This window comes from Haliaeetus albicilla, chromosome 12 (genome assembly GCF_947461875.1).
Source record: "Haliaeetus albicilla chromosome 12, bHalAlb1.1, whole genome shotgun sequence".
Classification (NCBI taxonomy): Eukaryota; Metazoa; Chordata; class Aves; order Accipitriformes; family Accipitridae; genus Haliaeetus; species Haliaeetus albicilla.
In genome coordinates, this window is record NC_091494.1 from 40,284,158 (window position 1) to 40,308,906 (window position 24,749).

Below are 24,749 nucleotides of genomic sequence, written 5' to 3' on the forward strand. Positions count from 1 at the left end.
CCCGACTCCAGCACGCCAGGCCTCCAGCGGGGGCGAGATCCTCAGATGTCACCGTGCGAGCACAGCGCGGTGGCAGGAGGGATCCGGGGCCGCCGGAGCAGCCGTTTTCAACCTGCTAGTCGGCAGGCACCCGGGGGGGTCCGCGGGTGAAGGGAGGAAAGCCAGGCACGGCGCTTGAGATGCACGACGTGGGGGACTGTCCCCCCCCAGGGGGAAAAAAAACATAGGAGTCCTCAAGTTGAAAGAGGTTGGGGATGAAAAGCAGCGCCCTGAAGGGACAAACGTTGGGGAGCCCCAGCGCTGACCTCTGGGACACGTATGTACCTGTCTGTCTGGATGTCATTGCATCAGGGTGTCCAAGCAGCCAGTTTTGGATCCTGAAGTCCTTCCTCTGGGTTAGAAGATGAGCACGAGGCCAAGGAGCTATTTAATTCCTTGGCAAAGAAGGGGAAATCTTCACAGTCTATCCCCTAAGGAGCAGAACGGGTCACCGGAGAGTGTGAGCTTTCCATCACCGTCCTGTGCACCACAGGAGAGCCAGCACGGCAGCAGCCCGGTCCCCGCTCAGCAACCACCAAGCCTGGCGATGAAACGCCGATTGCCCCGGGTCACTGGAAATAAACCCAGTGGTATTTCTGCAAATATTTCCCTTTGCGCCTCTTTGTGGTGAAGGAAGTGCCACCCCTTGCTGGGGCCAGCACAGGTGAGATCGACCTCTTGGACGAGTTTTTCTTGGGGAGTCACCTCTTCCCTGTGGCTAGTGAACTGCACACAGCTACCAAGAGGTTCTCATGGTAGCCGGGTATTAATTATATAGCAGCGGTGACGTTGCTCTTGCTAAGCGCATAACAAATAAGAGCGGTGCCCGAGTTCACCGTGAACGCATGCGTTCTTCAGCTTGTGAAACTGGGACAAGGCGTGCGTCTCCCTCAGCAAGCTGAGGACGTGCGGAGCCGAGGCAGTGAGGATGCCAGCCTGGGGAGCCGGGGTTGAGCGCCCAGCCTGGCTCCACGCACGCCAGGAACGCTGAAGAGGAGGAAAGCACAGACGACCGGGTTCCACATGACGGCGTTTACTGTCTCCATAGAGCGGGACCCACGTCCCCACCCCAGACACACACTGCTGATCCTTGGCTTCTGGAGCAGAAGGCAAGGAGGGGCACAAGGAGAACCCCAAACCAAGGAGAGAAATATTAATTGTAGACTAGCTCTGATAATAGGTACATAATATTAAATATATTATTAACTCTTACACATCACAATGTCTTCCTGACGTGTTTCCTGCATTGTACATTACCAGTGTCCCATCAGGAGCGGCTGAGTAACAATATTAACAAAAACAATCACTAAAGACACCACATTTGTCTCTCGGGAATAATAGGTGGCCACCACTAGTGACAGCCAGAGCAGAACCAGATCCTCCCGACAAAGCAAAGCCAGCAAGAGCAAACGTGCATTCATACAAAGAGAATCACCACAGGCAGTGTGGGGCAGCACTCTCCTGCTCGACCTTTCTGCTCCCCTGGGAAAGAGTCTTTGGAAACAGGAACAGCCTCTTGATTTTCCCAAACTGCCCTGTGATTAGAAGCGTCGTCCCGGACCTGGGGGAAATGGCGACCACTGAGGATGGGTGAGGAGAGACTTTAAATCCCACTGGAGAAGTCAGCATGATGAACCACATCAGCCAGGCAGGCAAAGTTCCCTTACAATTAGAAAGTACAAATAGCAACATCAAAAGTCACAGCCCACGTGGATAAATTACAGAATAATGACCCACATCACACACATTTAGGAAACCCCTCCACACTTGAACAAAAAACCCATCTTCAAACACTGACATGACGTAAGGAAAGCAATGTTCTAACACTCTTCATAACACCACAGTTAAAGACTGTGGCAATGCATCAATCTAAGTTTGGAGAGGCCCAAAACACAGATTTGTTTTGGATCTTCCCAAGTGTTGCTGAGGTGCAGTTCAAGTCATGGTTTCAAAACCCATCCTGGCACTGAGAGGCCACAAAAGGGAAACTGGAGCTAATGCAGAAGTGCTCTGGAGCCTTTGCTCTTCTCCTGCGCTGCTTGCTCTTTGGGATCACTTTTGGTTTGGATTAAGGAATGATGCTATGCCATACAGTACACAGCTTCTCATGAGGGGTTTACTTTCTTTTCCCCAGTAATCGGCTGCCTCTTAATGAACTTGCCTCGAAATTAAAGAATTCTTATTAAGAGGTGGACCCAAGCTGGGGACACAAACATACTCCAATCTTGGCATTGAAGTCTGACTCCTACTCTGAAAAATGCCTGCAAGCTCTGCTCCAGCTGTGTTGTGTACAGTGTGCTGACACCTCATGGCCAAGCAAGTAATTCAGATAAGACATTTCCCAGGAGATATATATATATATATATCTATATATATATATAATATATCACATAAATTCTCCATCTGCTATAAGGCAAGAAACGAGGTTCATTTATCAAGAAGTTTGTAATGAATAGATCTGAATATACCAAAGATAGGAGAGAAAACCAGTCCAGAAATGCTTCAAATTCTTGAATTACAAACAGATGGGTATGCCAGGGTCCGCTATTCATATCTGTGGTAGTCTGAGCTTCCTTGACACTGAAGGATGGCTCTAATGCACTTCTTCAACAGCATGGCCCGTGTAGTGAACCATACGCGGCAAACCTTGTGGTCTCATGCCTGGAAAGAGCGTCCGTGTCGGGGCTGCTTGTTACCCAGCTCTCCCCTCCTCCATGGGGTTCTCCCAAGGGCAGATCACCTCCTTTGCAGAGTCCTTACAAGCTCGGTGGCGGTTGTCCTCTCCTTCCTCAGAGTCTATGGGGTAGATTCGGCTCTCCAAAGGAGCATCCATTTTTATTTGGAAGAAGCTGTGCTGTGAAATAAAAACTCATCACGCATACAGCACTTTTTGATGTGCCCTCTGAGACAGCGAAGATGCAGCACAGAGTCTGGCTTTGCATTTTCCACTGTTCAAACCCCAAATCCCAAAGCAAAACTCCCGGGCAGAAGCCCACAGAGATGGAAAAGGAAGGAAATGTGCACTCCCACCCCCTCGAAGCAAAACTGCGCAGCCAGAGCACAGAGCCAGGTGGAGAAGGAGCCCTCAGATTTGTGCTTTTGAATTTATAATGTGGACTCATCCACTCGGTCAGCAGCGGAGGTGGATTAAAAGAGGTTGAGGACACGTTACTTTTAGTGAGGGACATGGCCAGGATTTGGTTTCGACAGTGACAGCCTCTCCAGGCAAAAAAATCCCCATTCTTACACATCGTGCTCCGGATTGACAAACGTTTCGTGACTCTCCCTCAAGATTTCTCCTCCCTTGTTACTTCTGGGTCTCCTTTGCCTTTCAAATCATTAAACGAAACCTGAACCGACGCTCGAGAACAAACACAAATATACAAATGGTTTTCCAAATTCAAGGATCAAAAGTAAAACCTGGGGGCTTTACACCACGAACAGGAGGCGTAAGCGCAGCAGGGATGAACCGCCGGCACAGCCTCTTGCCCGTTTCTCATCAGAAAACACGTCTAACACAGAAAGCAAGCACAAGGAGCTAAGGGGAAGGAGATGCTTTTAGAGGCCTGGCTGTGATTTTGGGCAGGCAGCACAAATGCCAGCGGTGGGTTTTGGATGCAATTGCAAGAAAGGCAACCGAGGCTTGCAGGGGCTATACGGGGTCCCTACCCCAAAGTACCCCAATGCCTCGCTGTCTTTGCTGGTGCAAAGACCTTGAGCTTTGCCTCCAAAGCCAACGAAAATAACCGAATAGGACAAAGTTCTCCTGGCATGGGGCAGCAAGGCCCCGTCAGGAGAAGAAGCCCTCTCCTCCTTTGGAGGAGAAAGGCTGGGTGCCAGCGGTGCTGCCAGGAGAGACAGGGCTCAGCTCGGAGACAGCCGACGGCCACCCCAGCCAAACCTGGGATGGTGTCCCCCTCTCTGGCAGCTCCATCCCTTTCCCTGCCCTCCCACAGCGGGAGAGGGGAGGTGTCACAATTTGCCCATGGAAAGCAACAGGGTCATCGCTACCAGCCTCAGCGGGTGCTGACAGATCTGGCCCCACGCCCGCTGGGATGTTGTAGGAAACACCAGCTTGTCTCATTCCTTACAATGATTAGCTGCAGGCATGGAGGAGTCCGTTATCCCGAGAATGTAATCTTGGTTATGAGCGGCAGAACCATGTCACACCCAAAGCACCAATGTGCTGGCTGCTGTGGTGGCCAAGAAATAGGACACTGAGCTGTAAAACCCTGATGACTGATCATACAAGAAGCCACATCTTGTGCTGAAGCCCCCAGTGTCCCTGGCTGGTGCTGTGAAGTCTCCAGCTCAGCTAATTCAGCCCTCAGGACAAGCCCAAGCACACAGATTCATCAGCAGAGGACATGCCGCATGCCAGTGTCCACCCCCCCCGCCATTTCCCGAGGACTCACTCCTGGCAGAAATGAAATGCAGCTCAAGTGTCCAGAGAGAAGTGCTGAGAGCAGAGGCACGTACAGAAAATGCTTGCACGTGTGGCAGAGAGATGACACAGCGAAGGAGGAACACACTGAGACAAGACAGAGAAGGATGAACTCGGTTCTTTTTTCATTTTCTACATTTATTTTATTAGACAGATGAATGCATGGAAGCGATGGCCAAGAAATGAAACAACATATTGCTCTGATTTCCAGTGGAAGCAAACAACTTCTTGGCTGGCGCAAAGTGAAGTTCAGTTTGTACCATGGTCACACTTTGTACCAGGCGACCTTCCTCTTCAGGGACTGAACAGCAAGGGACCGAGGAGCGGTACACTGGGTCATGCCAGCTTATTCAGCCTCTAAGCAGAACAGAGCCAGCTTCTGCCTGCAAGTGTAGGACTGGTGTTTCACAAGCACAGTGATTCCAGAGCATGCAGCATTAACCCATGTCGGGGGACAGCGAGGCAAAGCTGAGATGATGAAAAATCAGAGAAAGGAATGGATAGAGAAAACATGAAAAGCAAAGCTGCAGACAAAATAGAAGTAGAATCAGAGGGACTGACTGGAACACGCAGATTTGTTATTTATTATTTATACCCTGACTTGATCTTCCACATGTTACTACATACTGGCAATCCCAACATGCTCAGTGCTCCATGTTATACAAACTCTGAAGAGACTGTAGAGCTCATCGCATCCAAGTAGCTTTGGACCAACCCTGCCAAGTTCTTGAGTATCTTTCAGTGCTCTTATGTCAAGGTAGGTTGACAGTGCTTAGTACCTGATGTAAAAAAAGCCTTGTGGTTTTAAGCAGAATTAACAAAAAAAATTACCGTCTCAGCCTGCCTACCCTTACAGCATTGCAAATTTTGCCATTGCTTCCACTGGGAATAAGAGCAGAGACTTAGCAAGCAGACCTTGACATCAGAGCAAAAGACTCATGTAACTTGGTTTCAATTCCTCTAAGAAGGTTTATCACCATTAGGTTAACGCAGGTCATGAAAATCTCCCTAGCTCAGCAGCAAAGCGAAGGAGACTAGTTCTGCAGTGATACCAGATCGGACCACATAGCCCTTATTCTGATAACACACACAGGGAGGGCAAGAATTGCTGTTCAAAGCTGTTCGGGACACAGCTATCGCCTGACTATCTCCCTGTTCACAAGGCACTGGTCTGCATGCACCCTGGTACCTGAGGGCTCCCACCCACATCCAGCTTCCTCCAGCTCCCATTTCCTGTAAAATCATGCCAGTAGTAAAAACAGATGAATAATATGCACCGAAGCGAAGAAACGTCCTGGACCTCAGTGCTTCCCACCCAGTCCCTCTGCTTCCCCTAAATTTTATCTAATAAGGAAGCTTTTCTGCCCCCTCAATTCCCTTTACTGGACTTTGCAGGAATCTTCCCACTTCTGGTAATCATTGGCCTGGTCCAGACACGCTGGGGTTTCCCAGCAAAGCCTGGAATCTCCCTGACTCTTTAGCACTACCATAGTATTTTAGGTTGCCTCATTCTAAAGAGCAAAAGAGACAGAGCAAATGGAAAAAAAAAAAAAAAAACAAAAAAACAACAAAACAAACCACTACTTAAAAGTTGAAATCAGCACTTAACACCTCTACCCTGGTTCTTCCTTGACTCTGGGCTACAAGCCAGTGACAACTGGAACTACCTCCTGTTAGTTTTTTTTAACAACAGAAAATAGAAAAGCAGGAAAAAGACAAGACAAGAGGTAGGAAGGATTTGATAAGAGAAACACAAAGCCACGGCTGCATCTTGCAAGCCCTCCTGCAGGCTCTTGCGAGAGACGGCTCCCTACACCTGCACACCTAGCCCATCGTGAGTCACGGGGGAGAGCAGAGCTTTCCAACCATCACCTCCAACGTGCTGGGGGGCGACTTGGGAGTGCTATTAAAATTCAGAGGGTCAACTAAACCTTCAGAAATGCTCATCCTACCGTTCTCACAAGAAGTCTACCCCCCTCTTCTGCCTGTGGCTCTGTTGCACGGGCTAGGAGGTGCAGGATACTTGAAGCGAGGGGTGCAGTCCTCTCAGGGGGCGCCCAGGATGCACCCCTTGGGAGGGTGCGCGTCCCCCGAGGGGTTGGACGCACTCTGAGGTGGGCCACCTCGCCCTGCTCCCTGAGGGGTCATCCACCTCTGCTCCAAAGGCAGCTGATTTGAACCCAAAGGATTGGGACGGCAGAGCTTTACTCTGCCTTGTGCCATCCCACCTCCTGGAGGAGCAGGAGGCAGGGAGAGGCGGCCGGGTTGCCCAACCTCCGGGGGGAGCTCAGGGCAGCCATTCGGCGTCCCCCCCGCCTCCGAGGTGTGCGGGGAGGGAGCCGAGGCACTGCACCCCAAGTCCGTTACAGCCATCGGCGTGGCTCCGCCAGCACTCCCATGCCTGACATGCCTGGGAAATGACATCTACAGCTCCAGAAACCAAGGCAAGATGCAGGAAAAGCAGGCTGTTGGCAGAGCCGGCCTGGGAAACCTAAAGCAGCACTGACACCTTCAGGAAGGGGAGACGAAGCTCAACACCAGCCTCGGCTTGTCTTTTCCCTGCGCTGTGACCTGCGAGGCTCAGAGCCTACTTGGGAGGTTCCTTCGGGAGCTGGCTCCTGCGATCCAGCTTGCTCATGACCTGCGTGATGTCCACGGTCGCGGCGGCTTCTTTGGCTTTGGCCTCTTCTTCCTGCTGCCTCAGGACAATGGGGCTGGGGCTAGAGCGGAGGTGACGGCGTCCGAATGGGAAATTGGAGCTGGGCAGAGAGTGAGAGGAAGAAGCAGGGTGTTACTGAAAAGTAGAAGGGCACCGAAAACTCGCCCCTGGTAAGCAAATTTACCAGGAGGGCAAGCTCAGACATAGAGGCGGACGTGCCACTGTCACCCGCACAACAACAAGGAAACACAAATGCGGACGAGGTGGTTTAAAGCAGGACTCAGTGTCACACATCAGCTACAGAACTGCTAAAAGTGTAAAGTCAGTCCTGTTCCTGGTCCTCGTGAGGGACTCCAGGGCCAGGAGATGACCAGTACATTACTCCTTTTTTTACAAGCATTTGCACGTAACTAACACTCAGTGTGAACCCAGACAACTGGCATCAGTGGAATTTTTTCTAGTGCCCTCAGTAAGATCAAGATAGGGACCAGTATGGGTGTTTCTGGTGTCTGTGACACCCCCAAAAAGCACCCACTACCTGCTTCAGCAAAGCCATTACCAGCAGCAGTGGAAACAAGTATTAAGCCACCTCTGGATGAGGTACTAGCTCTTTAGCTTACCCAGGATGCTGAGTATTGTGTCTCTGGAACAGGCACTGACAAACATGAAAGTAGTCACCAGGGGTCAACCAGCATCTGCCAGTGACCTTGTGATGTGTGGCTCAGGGAAAATCTAACCAAACCCTGGGCAAGTCAGCAGGAAGGTTTTTTCCACTGACTTGAAAAAGGCTTTAGATGAAACAATAGTGTGAAAGTCCATGATTCCTCTTTCTTGCTTGCTAGGTTGATGAGTGGAAGAGGAACAGAGAAAGAAGCACACCACCCAGTCTGGCTCTGACCTTGCATGCTCAGCTTTAAGAAGCAACTGCAGTTCAAATGGCCTAAATTTGCTACGCAACCTTCATCTTGGTCTGGAGAAAGCCATTTCAAGCCTGCCTCTTCTAAGGCCATCTACCTTGTGCCAGCAGTCACTCACAAGTAAGATGCTGTTTGTTCCCATGTGGCTGCCTGTCACCTTCACTTTGCAGGGGCTACGCGGCTCTGTCCAGGTAGGGCTGAGCAGAATCCATAGAGGACCCTGCAGTGGCTCTGTATCTCCTCTGGTAGCCAATGTTTCGTGGGAGGGAGTTTTCCCATGGCCTGTACACAGTGCTCTCTCCTTCCAGGACAGGAGCCGTGATTAGTTCAACAATCACGGCCTTTCTAAACAGACCCAACAGACAAGGCAGCCAAGCAATCGTCAACTCGATTCTGACTACACACAAGCCACTTCCAAAAGGCTCACAAATAAACAGCACAATCAGTCTCATAGCAAAGCATCTTTTTAGTGAAAAACTTTATTTAATTGAGTGAACATCTAAATCATAGTAATTTTGCTGCAGCTCAGGCTTTTTCTACCCTTGCTACAACAAGAAAAACAAAACCCACAATTACACCCAGTTTCACTTGCCTTTTTTTGACAGTCTCTTGTGGCACAACAGCCTTGGCCAGCATTTCCTTGTATACTGGAGACTTTAAATAGCGGCCATAGGAGTCCTACTAGGAAGAAAAAAGAGAAACTGGTAGTTATGGGCTGCAAACACCCTTATTAAAATCACCACCAAATACAGCGGCTCAGGAGCCAGGGAGGCTGGGAACTAGATAATCTCCCCCAGCAGCCCAAGGGACTTCGCATCTTTCAGGCAAATGTAGCCATTTAAACAAACAGCCTTCCATCTTGGTGTAAAATTCCCAGGATTTTCCATCTCACAATAAAGCTTCCCAGGTAAGATCCAGACCAAAAGGTCTGAACTGAGCTTAGCCCAGGCCAGTGGAGTCTCACAGACATTGCAGGGTGAAGTGCTCATTTCAGGAGCCGAACTTTTCAACAACTGGTGAAAATCAGTATAGTTCTGCTGCTTTCAGTGTCAATGTGCATTAGCTACTGCTCTGGCCCACAACGCTCCTTCCTGCTATGTGTATTTTGTATTGCTCATAAGGAGGAGTTACAAGTTTTTGTAGTCACCATGATCTAATGAAAGCCACGACATATTGTGTGCTGACATCAGCCCGCAGCCTGCTGCATCAGTTAGACATAAAAAAAAACGGTGTCCATCAACATAACCACAGAAAAATGTGCGAAAAAACTCAGTAAGACTTCAGATGGGCCATGTCTGGTTATGCTCTTGGTACTAAACTCATGCAGTTATATCACAATTACTACTACCTTTCCCATCCACTGCTGAAATCCGGTTGGATACAAGCATCCCACTATAGGGATACCTGATGTGGCACACAGAGTGGTACTGAGTGAATTTAAAAGATTTGCTCAAGCTTTGAATGAGTTGATGACCAAGCTGGTATTAGAAAGCAGGACTTCCAGCAGACACCTGACCTCCACACCTTGGGGACATGCTGCCTTAGAGGGAAGAAGCAGCAGCAAAATACAAAGGCCTGAACCAATGCTTGCTTAAGTCAGCAAATTCGAGGGATTTTCAAACAAAGGCCACTTGAAAGTGACAGCTGATAGCACACAAAGGCATGGAAAGGCCCAGAGAACTGGAATCCCCCTAAGGCTTTGGAAACAAATAACAAACCTTTTTCATCAGCATGTAAATGTGGGTCTGAGCAGCATCTAAAACATAACGATGAGGGTGCTTGAGGCCTTTGACTGTGATACCCATTGTTGTGCCATCAATGTTAATCCAGCGCCTTGCTCCTGGAGCCAGGAAGAGCCTGCAAGGAGGAGGAATCAACAGTGCCATTAACAACTGGAGAATTCCTGGAGATTCCTCTGTCTGTGCATGAAAGGAAAAGTCCCTTCAGGTCTCCACTACAATTTGCTGTCCTGATCTCGGGCAGTCAATCTCCTCTTCAACTGTATGACATGCAGACACTTCCTCTTGCACTGTTAACACACAATATAAACCAAATTTTAGCCCACTGGAAGCAAAAAGGGTCTCTCCACTCTCCTCATGGCAGCCCCAAGATCTTTGCTATCCCACACCTCTATTTAAAATACATGCTAAGCCCTAAATGTAATAGTGGAGAACAGAGAGGAAAAGTAACTATATAACAAAAAAATACTTATGCTTTCATCTTCAAAAGCTCCTTTCCTACATGGGGACAGCCACATTTGATGACAGCGTACAAAAAAAAGTCAGTCTCAGGAATAAATCTTTTGGAGAATGACAATGTGTGGAAGAAGGTGATGGGACTTGTACAAAAAGTTTTAAGAATGTAAAATTATCACACTCACTTGTAAATTTCTTCTGCTTTTTCTTTGACCTTGGATTGGTCTCCATACTTGAGATCCTCACAGGCTTCCCAGAAACTCAGATTCTCTCCTGCATAATAAGGAGTCAGCAGTGAGGGAGACTGAGGAAAAAGCAATCCCGTTTATTAACTCCTAAACTGAATTCGTTTGACTTGGTACGTGTTCGCCCCAATTCAGACTCTCCAATTCTTACAGCCACCTTGAAAATCCCCTTGGGACTGAAAGAAGAAAACAGCTTTCCCCTGCCCTCTGCTCACTGACACCTGTTAAGAGCTTGTGAATTCAGCCGGCTCCAGCTTGCCTGGGAGCCGTCCCCCTGCACAGGGAGTGCCCTGGACTGTATTTTGTGTCCTGTGCCACTAGATGGTATTGCATGCACTGGCTGCACAGCCATTGCCTCCAAAGTCACTTCTACTACCTTTACTTGGTGACTTTGTCATTGTCTCAGCTCACAGCACCTACTGCAAAGGCATGGATTTCCAGCCCTGCTCTGTCTCAGCTGTGCAGCGTCCTGCTGTGTGCCCTAGGCAGGGACAAAGGTAGAGGCACAACAGACCCACCACTGAACTCCTTCTTCAGGAAGAGCTGGAAGTTCTGCCGGCCTTTTGGGTCCCGCATCAGCTCACTGAAATTGAAGGCCCATCGCTCCACACGCATTTTGGTGGGGACTTCCACTCTGCACAGGTTGAAAACAAACAGGGCTGCCAGTTTCATGTGGCCCATCTAATTGGCAGATTAATTAAAACCAAAATGCCCTTTGCTAGAATGCCAAGAGACTTCTCATTACAGCATTCTGGAAAACACAGAGTGCTGAGCTCCTAAAGTCAGCCCACTAAGTAAGCCGTAATTAAACAACTTGGTACGCGGTGGGATGAGGATTTATCTCGGATTTATACTGCTCTCACAGTGATGGCCCAGCTTTGCGAGAGGTTTGACTCGGTCCTGTTCTGGAGGAGGCACTGGTTGTTGCCCAAAGCTTTGCTTCTTGTAAAGGCATTCTGTGAAGGTATCCTTTGGGGCTGTCTAATGGGATATTATCACTCTAACAGGATTGCTGGTCTCAAATGAGAGCCAGTAATATGTTGTATGCTTCAAGCCCAGAGATGCCACTGTATAATTAGCAAATACTATCTGAATGGAAAACCAAGGGAGACCTCAGAGAAGGGATGGACTGCCAGTATGTGCCTTCAACCCAAACCCTCTCCAAAGAAAGCAGCCTGAGGTGTGTGGAAAGACCAAGGGCCAGTAGCTGAACCCTGAATTGCTACACCATTGGCAGCACCTGATTTAGCAAGTTTAACGCTAAACCAAGTGCTATACCTGGCATAACTGCTCATATTCCATTCCTGTGCTTGTAAAAGTGGACTTCACTCAGCCAAGAGCAGGATTAGGCCCGTTCAGCAGGGGCTGAGTGCATACTCTCATCATCAGCTTAGCAACTTCTGTAATGTTAAGGAAAGCTCCGCTTGAAGAAGAAAATGCTGCAAGTTCAGCGTGGAGTATTCCCAAGAGACAGTTTCTTTAGCATGGCCAAGCTGTGTCAGAAAGGGAACGCTTCCCTGCTCACAATCAGAGACCAGATATCATGACGAAATCAATGGTTCCCTTTTCTGATTTCTATCAGCATAAAAGTCAGTGTAAACCACAAGCTGGCAAGAGAATATAAATACATACAGTTTTGCATTGAGATCCCAGAACTCAGGGTCATCTGTTACCCATGGGTTGCTGGGGAGACATCCAGACAGGATGGGATCATTGGAGAGGAACTGCTCAGAGTACTTCACAAGCCTGCAAGTAAATCCAATAAAACCAAAATATTAATTTGCAAGCAGAATTGAAGCCACCCCCATTACAAACAAATAAATGGTTGTATAGACTATAGATATATACAGAGGTGCAGCCCTACCAGCATGGGGATCTGGAATGTGGCCCCTGCATCACTAGAAAAATTGATTCATTAGCTCAGTTAATCTCTTCCATTTCCCAAACAGCAATATCCTGGCTGTCTTTCAAAGCAGTGATTTTGCCAGCTCAAGTGCAGGGAGATAGAAGACTCTCTTCCATCACCTTCTTTTGCCTCTTCATTTCAAGGAAGTGGGAATAAGCCCCCAAACGGCTTCCGTCTCCTTCTCCAGCCAACTGGCAGAGGCCTGATCCTGCACTGTTCTGTGCCACACATTACAGAGAGGAAAGGGCCAGAGAAGAGAAAAGCAGGTGCTTTATTCGCTCAGGGTGGGTTCTCCGCAGCCTTCCCATGGGGTGTGGGAGAGCCCAGGGAGCTCCGTGAGAGGTGAGGGAGTGCTGAGGGCACATCCCGGCTTCTCCTTTCCTACGCTCACCTACCGCATGGCTCATTCCTCTGCAAATAACTCTGAGGGCTTGGCACAAAGCAAAAATGTCTCTATCCCAGCAGGAACCAGACAAACACTTCTCCTACCTTCTAAGTTGGCCAGACTTGTAATTACAACCGATTTCACTAATGTCCTGGAATTTTAGCTTTCTCCTCCCTTTTTCATTCTTGAAAAAATGATCTGGTTTCTGCATTTAAAATTCCTTCCAGGCCAAACTGCTTTCATGTGCTCAAAGCTGGGAGTGCACTGTCCAAGGGCCCATTGCTAACAGCCACATTGGCATAGATCCTGCAATTATACAATGCTACTGCACAAAGCATACCACAGGTTTGGCACAGAAGTGCTCGATCCTATCTTCTCACTGGAAATGCCAAGGCATTCAGCACCTGCATAATTCACTCCAATCCATATATTCTAATCAAGCTACAAATCTAAACCTGTCAACTCAGGTAACGTTGCTCTGTCCTTTTAATGATTAATGCTTTGAAGCACCTCCTAAATCAATGCCATGCTCTGATGCACGCACGCTATCTAGTTGCTGCTCACATCCTCATCAATAATAATTTGATTTGGACCCAACCCCGCAGCTGAGATGGAGATCCAAATTTCCTGAGGATTTTTTGATCTAGGTGATAGGCATTATCCCACCAGAAGACTAGAACTAGTGAGTGAAAAGCTCCATTGCCAAACACTTAAGCACCACAAAATTCCTGGAAGGTAGCCAGGTGTCCCCAGCTCCAGCTCAGTTTGGAAAATTGAGGCAGGAGAGTTTTAAGTGACCTGGGAGTCAGTGACAGATGAAATGAGTAGAACTGCTGGTGCCTTGCAAGTTGTGGTTCTCAGAAGACAACACTGCTTCCCAGACTCTTCCTCCCATTTCATTCATCCACAACTGTCTTCTCCCAGGGAACAGGCCTGAGCACCTTGTTTATTTTAGATTCGATATGAATCTCTGGGTGGCAATGACTATGTAAAACAGACTGGTGGTATGAACTGCACCTCTAGGCAACTGGCCAGCCCCTAAGATTCCAGGTAAGAAATGCCTGTGGCAAACACGCTAATGGCTAATGCTAGAACTGGAAGCTTTGCACTTAATCAGCTTCATCAAGAATCTGATCAGGAAACACTCCCCCTGAGAAGAGGAATTGCTAATTAATTGCTTGGACATTCATGGAGGCATGTGTTCCTCTGTAATACAGAATAACCAGAGACTTCCCCAGCTCTGCTGCCTTCTGGTGAGCATCACCCTATGAGCAAGAAGACTCACTGGGGCTGAATCCAGCCCAGCAGGCTGGGGACCAGGGACAGGAGGGTCAGTCTGTCTCCGGTGGTTACTCATCCCACACAGGAACAGGCACAGGACTCAGACACTGCTGCATCCTCACAAGGCAGCCTCCACGCAGCTGCCTTTCCAGACTGCAGAGCTGTGCTGAGTCCCAGGCATCACAGCCCAGCCCTGAGCAGTCTGAACATCTCTTGATTTCAGAAGGAATGTCAACCAAGAGTCTGGAACTGCTCTGCAGACATTCATAGCAAAGCTCTCCTTAGCTCCAAGGGAGCCTCTTCATCATGACTGGGACTCTGATCCCACCTCTGCCTTGTGCCTCCTGGCCCAGGCAACACACAGCTCAGACAGCACAAACAACACTGCGTGTGGCCACCACATCGATTCCCCTGACTGAGTCACCAGCTGCCAGAACAGATAGCTGCATCATCTCATTCAGAGATAAGCGCTGAAGACTAATTAATGTGTGGACAGAAGGAAATCAGGACTTACCCTCCGAGAGAGACAGAAGATTTCACTCTCGACTTCATGATGGCCTGCTGACAGTACATGATCTGAGAGGGATCAGACATGTCCATGGTTAGGAGCATGGAGATGTGAAGACAAAGCCGTCTCCTTCTGAACCTCAAACATGCCCTCTCCCAAGTAGCGAGGCTAACTACAACAGGGACTGCTTCTTCCCTAATTACTGGATGTCCAAGGAATTAGAGAATCCCTAAACTGTCTTAGTAAAATGGCTGTTTTCACTGAGCTTATTGTAAATGTCAGAAGAACATTTTGCAATGTGCAAGTAATTAAAAAGCACTCCCCATGCTATATAAAAATTGGATAATAGCTACCATTCTAGGCACCTACAAATGCTCTGGATGATTTAGCATGTAATTATCATTGATCCTTGGCTGTCTCTACACTGGCGCCACTGGATGTATCTCCTATGATTTCCCCACCACTAATTTTGATCTATTAGATTTTAGCCCTGGTGTCTGTCCTTGCTTGAGCCTTCCCGTCACTGGGAGAGCTGCTGGCTGCCTGCAGTGGGAGGGGCAGAGGCAGGCAATCTCCCGAAAGCACATTGACCAAAAGCTCCATGGGGCAGAGACTCTGCCAGTCAAACCCAGGCGTTTTTAAAACTGCTCATCCCCTGCAAAGGGGGCTTTGAGCCCCCGTGCAACACTGATGTAAGCAATACATACAGGATGAACACCTAGAAGTGAGGCAAGGACCACTTACCTCTCTCCTATAAAATTCCATAGTTGTTTTCTGTAAAATAAAGAAACAAAACCCATTAAATTGTGGTGGGTGCTTTCACTCGCCTTTTTTGAGACATGAAAACACCGTTGCAGGGCTGCCGTTGTGCAGCACTCTCCAATTAATTCTCATTACAATTAAAATCAAACACAGCAGCTCAGCTAATCAGGGTATCATCAAAGCTAAGAGCATCCACACACCATAAATCGTTCCATTAGCTGTATTTACTGTTTAGCATCGCTTCTTCCATCACAGGCTGCCTGTATGCCTTCAATTAAGGGGTTATTCTAATGGAGCTAAAATAGATTCGTTTACGAGACACAGATTAGATCATTCAATATTAGCTAAAGGAGACAGGAACCAACACATTGCAAAATATAAACACCACAATTAAAAGCCTCAGAAGCAGTATCTGCTGTGCAAAGGGTGCTTACGTTGTGATTTGAATAACTCAGACTATGTTACATGTCATCCACAAATGAGCAAGGAATTGAAGGCAAGAAATTAACTGCAGGGTGTTTATTCACACAGCTTCCTTTGAAGCACAGTTACTTTGTGTGAAATAAACCTGAGGAGGGAGAAGGAAAGACAGGCTAAGTCAGGGATGCTCCCAGCAAGCCTTTAAAGGCTTGTGCAGTGTTTCAGTTCTTCATCTCCCATTTTAGCCAACAAGATCTGCATCCCAGAATTATTCTATCAAACTAACCCTGTGGCGGACATGGGTCTGCAGAGTGCCTTGGTGAAGTGCAGTCTGTGAGCGATGAGGGATGAAGCAGCTGGTATCAAATGCCACAGGCAGCCTGCTTCTCCCACCTTCTCACCAGAAAACCTGCCCCTGTTTTGGGAAAAGCAAGATGCTCTTCCAGGGCTGCTTTGTGAAGGGACCATTGTAGGGACACTGGTGGAGATCTGCTTTTGCATTTTAACCATTGTCACTAGTCCTGCTCAGAAGGCAGAAACTATTCTCTATAGGGGAGAAAAATAGGCACATTTTGCTGAAACTTGGTTGGTTTTGGGAGGGCACACTCACCAGTTCAGCAGCAGGAGCCAGACATGCAGCAGATCAGCCAATCTGTACAGCACTACCACGAAGCCAGCTCATCTGATCCTAACACAAACCTAGCCTGGCCAGTGTAGTACTAACAGAAATCCTCACTGTGGCATTGCAAGGGGAGGAAGCTTTTTCTGCTGGAAGTACCAGGACCAGCTCTGAATGATTGCAGTGCACATAATCTCAGCAGGGACAAACAGGAAAGCAAACAGTAGCTGCACCAGCAGTGACGCTCTGCTGGCCACACACAAGGAACTGCGTGTGAGGGGGCAAGGGCTGACACATCAAGGGGGAGAAAAAGCTCTTGGACAACAGGATCGTTGGTCACAGGGCTGTACAGCATCCCTTGCTGATTCAAAGGCTCCCGGGACATTTTATAAATGATGGAGGACGCATGGACTAAGGAACAGCTTTTCACCCTTCTCTGCTCTTAGCTGCACCCCTGATGCCAGGCCAGCTTCCACATAGACACCATTTCTTTCCCCCATTTCTAGTGTCATCATTGTTTCAGATAGATTGTAGAAATGGAAGGCAAAAAACCCTCACCTGCTTGTGCAGAGAAATTCACTGCATTTACTATCCTGGAAGTGTCCTCTCTAAAGAGCTTTCTTTTTCAGGCCAGCTATTTCCTGCACAATAGGAGTTCACTACCCCCTTGGGGAACCCGAGATACAAACCAGGCCCCATCAGATTTACAAGTGCCAGCTGAACTGTTCCATTTGATGGAACTTAGGTGTGGCTAGAGCATTTACTTTAGGAAAATCAACACGTTAAAATCATTGGATGGTTTTAAAAGTCCGCTCATTTCTTCGTCTGTTTTGTCAAGTGGGACCCTCAGACAGGCCTGGTGCAGTGGGGCGAGGAGAGGTGGATGCTGGCATAGTGGCTTGAAGGCAGCTCACGTGGTAGTAAAGTTGTGTTACCTTCTACAGGGGTCTTAGAGGTAGGCAGCACACCACACACACATGAGACAAACAGCTGGTGGGAAAAAGAAAAAGAACACAGTAAGTTAAATGTTCTATAGACCAAGGAAGGCGCAAATTAAAATGCCATCACAACTGAAAAATTGTATGTGGGTGAGTAAAAATCAAAGCTAATGCCATGTCTGCAAACAAGGAAAGAATTTTGTTTTAAAGCACATCCTACACCCAAGATCCCCTCCTGCCACAGCCTGAGCGTGTAGGTCATCCCTCTGGAGAGCTGGTCCTGGGAAAACCAGGGGGGGCTTTGGTGGGGTGCTCCAGGGTGGGGACTTGCCAAGGCTCACATAGAAAAGGGGGCTCTGGCATGAGAAGGAAAGAGCATCACTGAGCAGTGGCACACACTGAACTGCAGAAGAATCAAAGAGGAGCCCAGCACTGAACAACCTACTGAGGGCTGCAGGTGCTGGCTGTGCTCAGCCCTTTCCAGTTCTCAAATTCACAGTAACTGGGAAGGATCTCAGCTATTTCACCCCAGAGCTGCACATCATTTCATTTCCCTTTCTCCCACAGTGCTCCCATGACCAGTTTCCAGCTTTGCTGCTCGTACAAGGGATGCTGAATACTCTCCGTGTCCTATTAAGCACTGCCAGTTGTCCCCACCACCCTACCCATCCTTACCCGCTGCTACTGACAGCATCAATGCCAAAGTACCCTGCACCACCCATCCACCCTCCCTCATTTGGAGGGAAGTAATATTTGGAACAAAAGAGTCATTTCTTATAATGAGATTAATTTTGCAATGCCCTTAACGACTGACTTATCGCAATTACCGCAGATAAGCTCCCCAGCCCTGCAGGCTTCAAATCAAAATGGCAATTAGCGAAAGACCTCAGTCTGTCTCGGGCGAGTGCGGCGTGCTGTTAAAACACCCTCCTCCCTGAGACACGCAGCAGCACTGGGACACCCTGCACAGCCTCATCGCATCCCGCTGCCGCCAGCTGAGCGCTCCCCATGCACGCAGGCTGCAGCTGCGAAGCTCAGCTGGGAGCCAGCCAGGACCTGCTCAAGAGCCCTGTGTCTGGAGCCGATCCACACGGCTGAAGCCAAGGGCTCCTACAAGAGCTGGGACATCTGCTAATTTCCAGCTAACCATTCGCATGGACCTCCTCTGCTCTCCGTGTGGGTCTTCCTGACCACATTGTGGAGATAATGGTCATTATGTTTTTGCCTGGCTGGCCACCATTCAGTGTTTACAGAGGCCATAAACAGCTGGACAACAGCTTTTGTGTGTGTGCCCAGATGGAGCTTGGAGTGAAGAACAAGGCCACTGTTATCCAGAGCTCATTTGGGGCCAGGGCACTGCAAAGCATGCCCACACTCTGCCTTGAACGCCGCAGTGCTCTCTGTCCATGCACACAGCTTGGCAAGCTGCGAGGACAACCCCGGGGATCCTGCGCTGAGCACCAGCCACCGAGCACAGGGCAGTGCCAGCGCAGCTCAGCCTCCCTCCAGATCTCGCTTTCTGGCAGCCAGAGCAAAAAACCTGTGGGCATGGCCTCCCTGACACTGCAATAGCAAACAGCACTCCGCCATGCACACAGCTCTGTTTCTGCACACGTGAACACCTCTTCTCGGGTGCAGATGTGAGCCTTTCCCTTCATGCAGCCAGCTGGGAGCCCTGCATGCCAGAAGAGAATTCTGAGTCTAGCATAAGATCATCTCAACATGCATCGCCACTGTGCTGGTGCTTCCAGCCCAACATCTGGAAATCAGATCTGTAACAGTCCATATGCCTGGCTTCATTCAAATTGCTGGGTTTCCTCTATCTTGTTTATTTGCTTCTGACTCTGTTGCTTCAAAAGATGTGACAGATGTGGCAGAAGTTACATGTTTATCAGGCAGCCAAACTGACAGAGACTTATGAAATGAAAAGCCAGCAATGACTGCGATGATCTGTGGCTGATTTGATGCATACAACAAGCCAGGACATTTCATTCAGTAGTCCCTGAATCTAGCACAGCGATATTTGGCTAAGCTAAAGCACCTTTCAGAAAGGCTCTCAGAAGAAGGCAAAAGCTGAGTGTGTACCTGCAGGTGAGTCAGTGGGCTCTGGCAGTTGCCTGGTAACTCACTGAGCAGTGAGGCTCGATGAAGTCTGAGACCTGGGTAACAAAAGGCTAAAGCATCCCTTAATTAGCTCTTCAATGGATGGCTACTTCTGCCTTACTCCTTCTGCCTGACTACAGCTCCTAACTCATAACCGGGAGGGATGCCCATGGGTCAGTAAAAAAAGTCCCTTTCAAAGGAGTGCAAGCACCTGTTTATCCCCAGAGGACTCTCTCAGTTAGGGAGGGAGCAGCCCACCAAAGGGTCTGAGGCAAGTGAAAGAGAGATGTTCATGCCAGCATCAGCTTCAAAGAAGTCACTCTGATGTCAGAAATTAATTATCACCAGGAATATTTTCTTTCTCAGCTGTCAAGATAAAAGACAACTAATTGGCCAACAAAGTCAAGTTAGACTGAGCGGGAACAGAGACACAAATCAAATAAATGGGCACTGGATTCACGCACTCATTTTCTGCTCTCACCATTTCACCTGTGTCAGAGCCAGAGGCTGAGCCCACCAGAAAACATCAATAAAACCCTGCATTGCCTTCAGCAGGGGTAAGATATGGCCAACAAAGTACAGTCTGGCTCAGCATTTACCAGCAGAGCTTGGGCCATCCTTTCTGCTCATCAAGGGCTGTTGAGCCACAGGTGTTTGTGAGAGCAGCCGCAGGAATAAAAAAAAAAAAGCTGCTATTCCAAAGGTGGCTCTGTGTGGGCTTCTGGCTGTCTCATGTATTGTCAATCGCTCTTTCAAAAGCAAAAAGAGGAGCAAGAAGAACCTTCCCTCTTCTGCTGAGCCTCCAGAGAGGAGGCACAGCTCAGTGACCAGCTTAAAGGAGAAAGGCAGTGAAGTTACCCCAAAGCTGGCGTCCTTTGGCTCACGCCCTGCTCAGTCTCCACTGACGGGGGGAACTGACCACCTCTCTTATGTTCAGGGTGGGAACTGAACAGGGATCCATCAGCTCGCGTCCTCTGTGCTACCAAGCAGCTGGCAGATGGCTATGGGCTTTCAGACTGCTTGCAAACCTAAAATCTCCTTCCATGTCAGCTGTAAAACTGTGGGTGAGAAGTTGGCTTGCTTACTCTTTTCTATCCCTCTCCCTTTCCACCACTCCTTTTCTCTTAAAAATAAATAAGTAAGTAAATAAATAAAGGCTGTCAGCAGCCGCTACTTAACAGCAAGAGAAAATAAAATACACCCCAACCCTACATTTTGCTCATTTTCAGTCTCTATAGCAACAGAACGCAGTTGGCCAAAGTGATTATCCTGCCTCTGGCTGTCGAGATGTTTAAAGGCTGTTACAAAAATAAGAAGTTGTGGGAATACAGTGAGTGTGATCGCAGTAACATTTGCATTTAATTGCTCAGAGACACTTTGACTTCACTTCCAAATGAACACTGTTAAGTGCACAAACACAGGATCACTTAAAAGGACTGATGGGGAAAGAGAAGAGCAGCTCCAGCTCATCATCCACTGACTGCATTTGTCTTATTGTAGACTCTGAACCAGTCCCACCCAGTTACAGCCTCCACGGTCTCAGTTCATTAATTCTGTTTCTTTATGGTCTAGCTATACATTATGCATTTTTAGGCAACATTTTGTCTCCTATCTACCACACCAACTTCTCCATCTCCTTACCCTTTTGGAGGTATTCTGTCATTTTATTTTAAACCTGGATCTTTCCTCTAATCCTTTACACCCCACAACCCCACACAGTTCATTCAGCACTAATAAAAAGGCAGCAATGAGCATCTGGAGGTTGAGGATTCCTTAATTCAGTTTCACCAGCAAAGAAAACATGTCCTGTAGCTAAGACCTCGCACTAACTGGTGTGGCAAGAAAGCTGACAAAGTATTTTCAAGCCAAAAGAAGCTGCCAAAGCTTATTTTGAGGGCCCCACCCCCAGGACAATGAGACAGCTTCAACCTCTGGCCTGTTTGGCTGTCACAGCTGAGCTAACTCGCTCAGCCTGTGGTGCCCAAAAAAAGACAATCCCAGGGACATTGTCTGGGTCCTCCCAAACAAATTCAGTAGGTGTGGGAAAAAAAAAAAAAAAAAGAAACAACAAACCAACTGTCTCACCTGGTTTACCTTATTTTCATTGGGATCCGTTGCACGGTCTAATCCATACTCGAGGACGTTTAGCATGCCGGGCTGTTATGAACAAGAAACATCAATAGCTTTGTAACTCATTTGTTTTAAAGTCTGTGGTTCACACAAATGCATGAGGAGACCCCTGAACCCTGAAAGGCTCCACTGCCAGCACCTCCCGGCCAGCAATGCCCTGGGGGAGCTCTGCCTCTGCTCCCCTCTGAGCACCGGTGCTGCAGTCAGACCTCCCTCCCCTGCACCTTTGAGAGCAACCAAGGAGAAAGGTGGTGTGGGCTCAGGGCAGGTCTGGGCTGACCTCTTCCCTGATGGGAAGCAACAGGGTGCACAGCCCAGAGGCCACGACCATGGCCATGCCCTTAGCCTGTGGAATTTTGTCCCAGGTGGCTGCAGGGAGGGCACCACTGAGCCACTAAAGCCACACACCGTCATACTCTACTTACAGGAGTCCGGTTCACGAGCCAGTAGGCTCTCTCCTGGCAGTCCAGAGCGTACCTGTCTGCCTTCTTCCGCTCCTTCCCTGCCCTGCAAAGCCAAGAACAGGATTTGACTCTACCAGGGGAATTCAGGAATTCTGCTCTCCTAAAACCACTGGGTTAAGAAAAGGGGCACACCTCCAGTCTCCCCTGACCCCCTTGGGTCCCAGCCTGACTGCGTGATGCTCTGATGCAGCCTCCTCACCACACCTTACCCCAGCTAATTCTGGGCTGTAGATCATGCTGTTCACGTGGCCACATATGACTACAGCTTTTGAGAAATCATCGTCTTCCTGAGCTCAGCTGGGAGCAGACACATCCTCTTTTGATTAGACAGACAGCCCTTTGGTAGTTTTATGCTAACTACCCGCTACTTGCGGTCAGTCCTGCTGCCTCATGTTTATCCATCTCCAATGTCCCCAGGCAGTATCTGAAGACTGCCACGGAGAGATACATCCCGGACATGTCTCATCCCTGTCTCATAATAAAGGGGGGCATTTCTCACAGAAATTATTTGGAAATGGTACCAAGCAGTGTTCCCAGGCACTAAAACCCAAATCACCTCTACTATTAAATAGAAGAGGGACTAGCATGGTTTGGGCTTGGACCAACTAATTCTTTCCCAGACATGTCCTGGGCACAATTTGGGACTTAGCATGGGCAGGGAAGCATTCCCAAAAGGCTGTTTGCATGTGGCCACCCTGCTGTGGTTAACAGGGTGGATGCGGGCTGTTCTGCACCAGTCTGCCCCAGCATCATCATTAAACAGCCTCAGACGTGTTTAATCCACTAGTTCAGACACAGTCTCGGTATCTAACTTTAAAACTGCATTTGGCATCTCTTAGCCCAAGTCTGACCTCAATTTACAAGAACAACAGCCTCGCGTTTAATGAGACAGTTATCTGATGAGCTGTATTCTGACGACTTGGCTACCATCCCAGTGAAGACAGAAATGCTGCTGAACAGCAGAGGCAGTGCCTGCCGTGCTGGGAGGTAAAAAAGGTAAGAGGAATCCACAGACGGAGGAAAGATCCTATCTCCAGAGGAGTAACCCCATCTCACGTTCACTAACTTTCCTGGGAATTTGAAGGATTCAGCTCCTAAAATCAAGTCATTTTGGCTAGGTGCCTAAATATGCACTTCAGAGTTTTCTCCAGAAGTCCCTGCTGGGAACATTTACTGCATCTTGATTCAGGCCATTCAGTTCAGCCGTGAGACATGTGCAAGCAATAATTGAACCAGACTAATAACAGGTCCTAAATTCAGTAGCCTGATCCACAAATGCTCATGGACAACTCTGAGATAAAAGAAGCTGTCTCTAATGAGGGCTTGCAAGCTGCAGCATCAGACCCTGTCTTCTTCAGGGAGTCACATCAGGTGCAAAATCCAAACCTCCCCTTGCACACTTACGCATATGCAAAAACCATTTGCAGATAGGCATGTGGATGTACTGGGGGGAAAGGCACCCACCCCCACCTATGTTCTCACAAACTGCACCAATTCCACATTTTTGGCAGACAAATGCCAGGCAGGGAGAGAAACGCAGGTGCGGCAGGCAAGGGTGAGGCTTTGCAAGTGGGCATCCAGTCATTTGAAAACGACTGAAATCCTTCACTCACAAAGTGCAAAGTGAACAAAGTTTACGTGTTAAATGGAGGAACCCCAAGCTGATATGACAGGCAGGTTTGTTTCACAATCTTGAGGGGCACTTGCAAGTTATATTAAAGCTGCAGTTTATGTTTTCAAACTGCAATTTAACTGTATACCAAGACAGTGAAGCCCTGCCTCCTCATACCCTCCCCAATTATGCAAATAAGGGAACGCAAGTCAACTCACTTATACTGCTCTTTGGCCTGCATAATAACAAAATCCCACTTGTAGTTTATTTTTTGATTGAGCATGTTGTAATGTTCCTGGAATAAAAATAAAAAAGCAGTTAGTGTGAAAATTCTGGACAAGGAACTCCCATGCTAGGGTTTTCTTGACTTTCCATAGCTCAAGTAGGCCAGGCTAGCAACCAAGCCAAGAAATCTGGATTGTTCTGAACGTAATTACATGAATTGCAACAGTTCAAAAATACCACTGCAAGGAGAGCAATTATCCCCGCCAAAATTATCATTGACTTCAGAGTATTTTCCTGTACTGGCCATTTTTTCAGTTCTAAAATTTTTGGCTTTTGACACTGCTGGAGTAACACCTCATGGAATTGAAGAGGTGACGTTGCCATGCTCCATTCATTAGCAACAGAGGGCTAAAGCTATAGCAAACACGGGGCTTGCAATGGAACAAGAACAGCACCTCCTTACCTTTTCATATTCTTCTAAAATCCCTTTCCTCTTAATGTTCTTCTTTGCTAGATAAATTGCTGTGGAGGGAGAAGCAAATAAGCAGTCAGTTATACTTAGACCAACAAATCCAAGAATAATTAAAAATTTACCCAGATGACAAATACAGAAATCTTTGTCTGTTACAATATCTTCCCAGGCATGAGCTCCAAGCTCATAAAAGCTCACTGAAGAAAAATGAATTTGGTGCTTTCACTTTATCGCTAATACATCGTAAGCCAGTGCCCAGGCTGGGAGCAGCCACGCAGAATGGGCGGTGCATGCCTTCTGGCAGCACTCACTCCTCCTTTAGGAACTCAGCCAGGGTTTCACAGGTGAAAGGATACTGGACCAAATCTTTAAGATGTTGAGTTTCTTCAGAATTTGACCTCCAAGTTTTCTAAACACAGGTCAGT

The 24,749-nt window shown here is 48.1% G+C and overlaps 1 protein-coding gene across 2 annotated transcripts in view; it reads right to left on the reverse strand.

The window, feature by feature from the left end:
- Positions 1-4,596: 4,596 nt before the first annotated feature.
- RGS9 (regulator of G protein signaling 9) overlaps positions 4,597-24,749 on the reverse strand; it is a 31,284-nt gene continuing 11,131 nt past the window's right edge. The window contains exons 6-17 of one of the 2 annotated variants that reach the window (XM_069799351.1): positions 24,316-24,374; positions 23,846-23,922; positions 21,977-22,058; positions 21,516-21,578; positions 15,324-15,353; positions 14,586-14,647; positions 12,132-12,245; positions 11,018-11,133; positions 10,440-10,527; positions 9,778-9,916; positions 8,652-8,737; positions 4,597-7,242 (exon numbers count right to left, since the gene is read on the reverse strand). In XM_069799351.1, the coding sequence (XP_069655452.1) occupies positions 7,071-7,242; positions 8,652-8,737; positions 9,778-9,916; positions 10,440-10,527; positions 11,018-11,133; positions 12,132-12,245; positions 14,586-14,647; positions 15,324-15,353; positions 21,516-21,578; positions 21,977-22,058; positions 23,846-23,922; positions 24,316-24,374 (1,088 nt within the window). In that variant the 3' untranslated portion in view covers positions 4,597-7,070. Of the gene's footprint in view, positions 7,243-8,651; positions 8,741-9,777; positions 9,917-10,439; positions 10,528-11,017; positions 11,134-12,131; positions 12,246-14,585; positions 14,648-15,323; positions 15,354-21,515; positions 21,579-21,976; positions 22,059-23,845; positions 23,923-24,315; positions 24,375-24,749 lie in introns of both variants that reach the window. The other variant, XR_011327279.1, reaches the window with a different exon arrangement.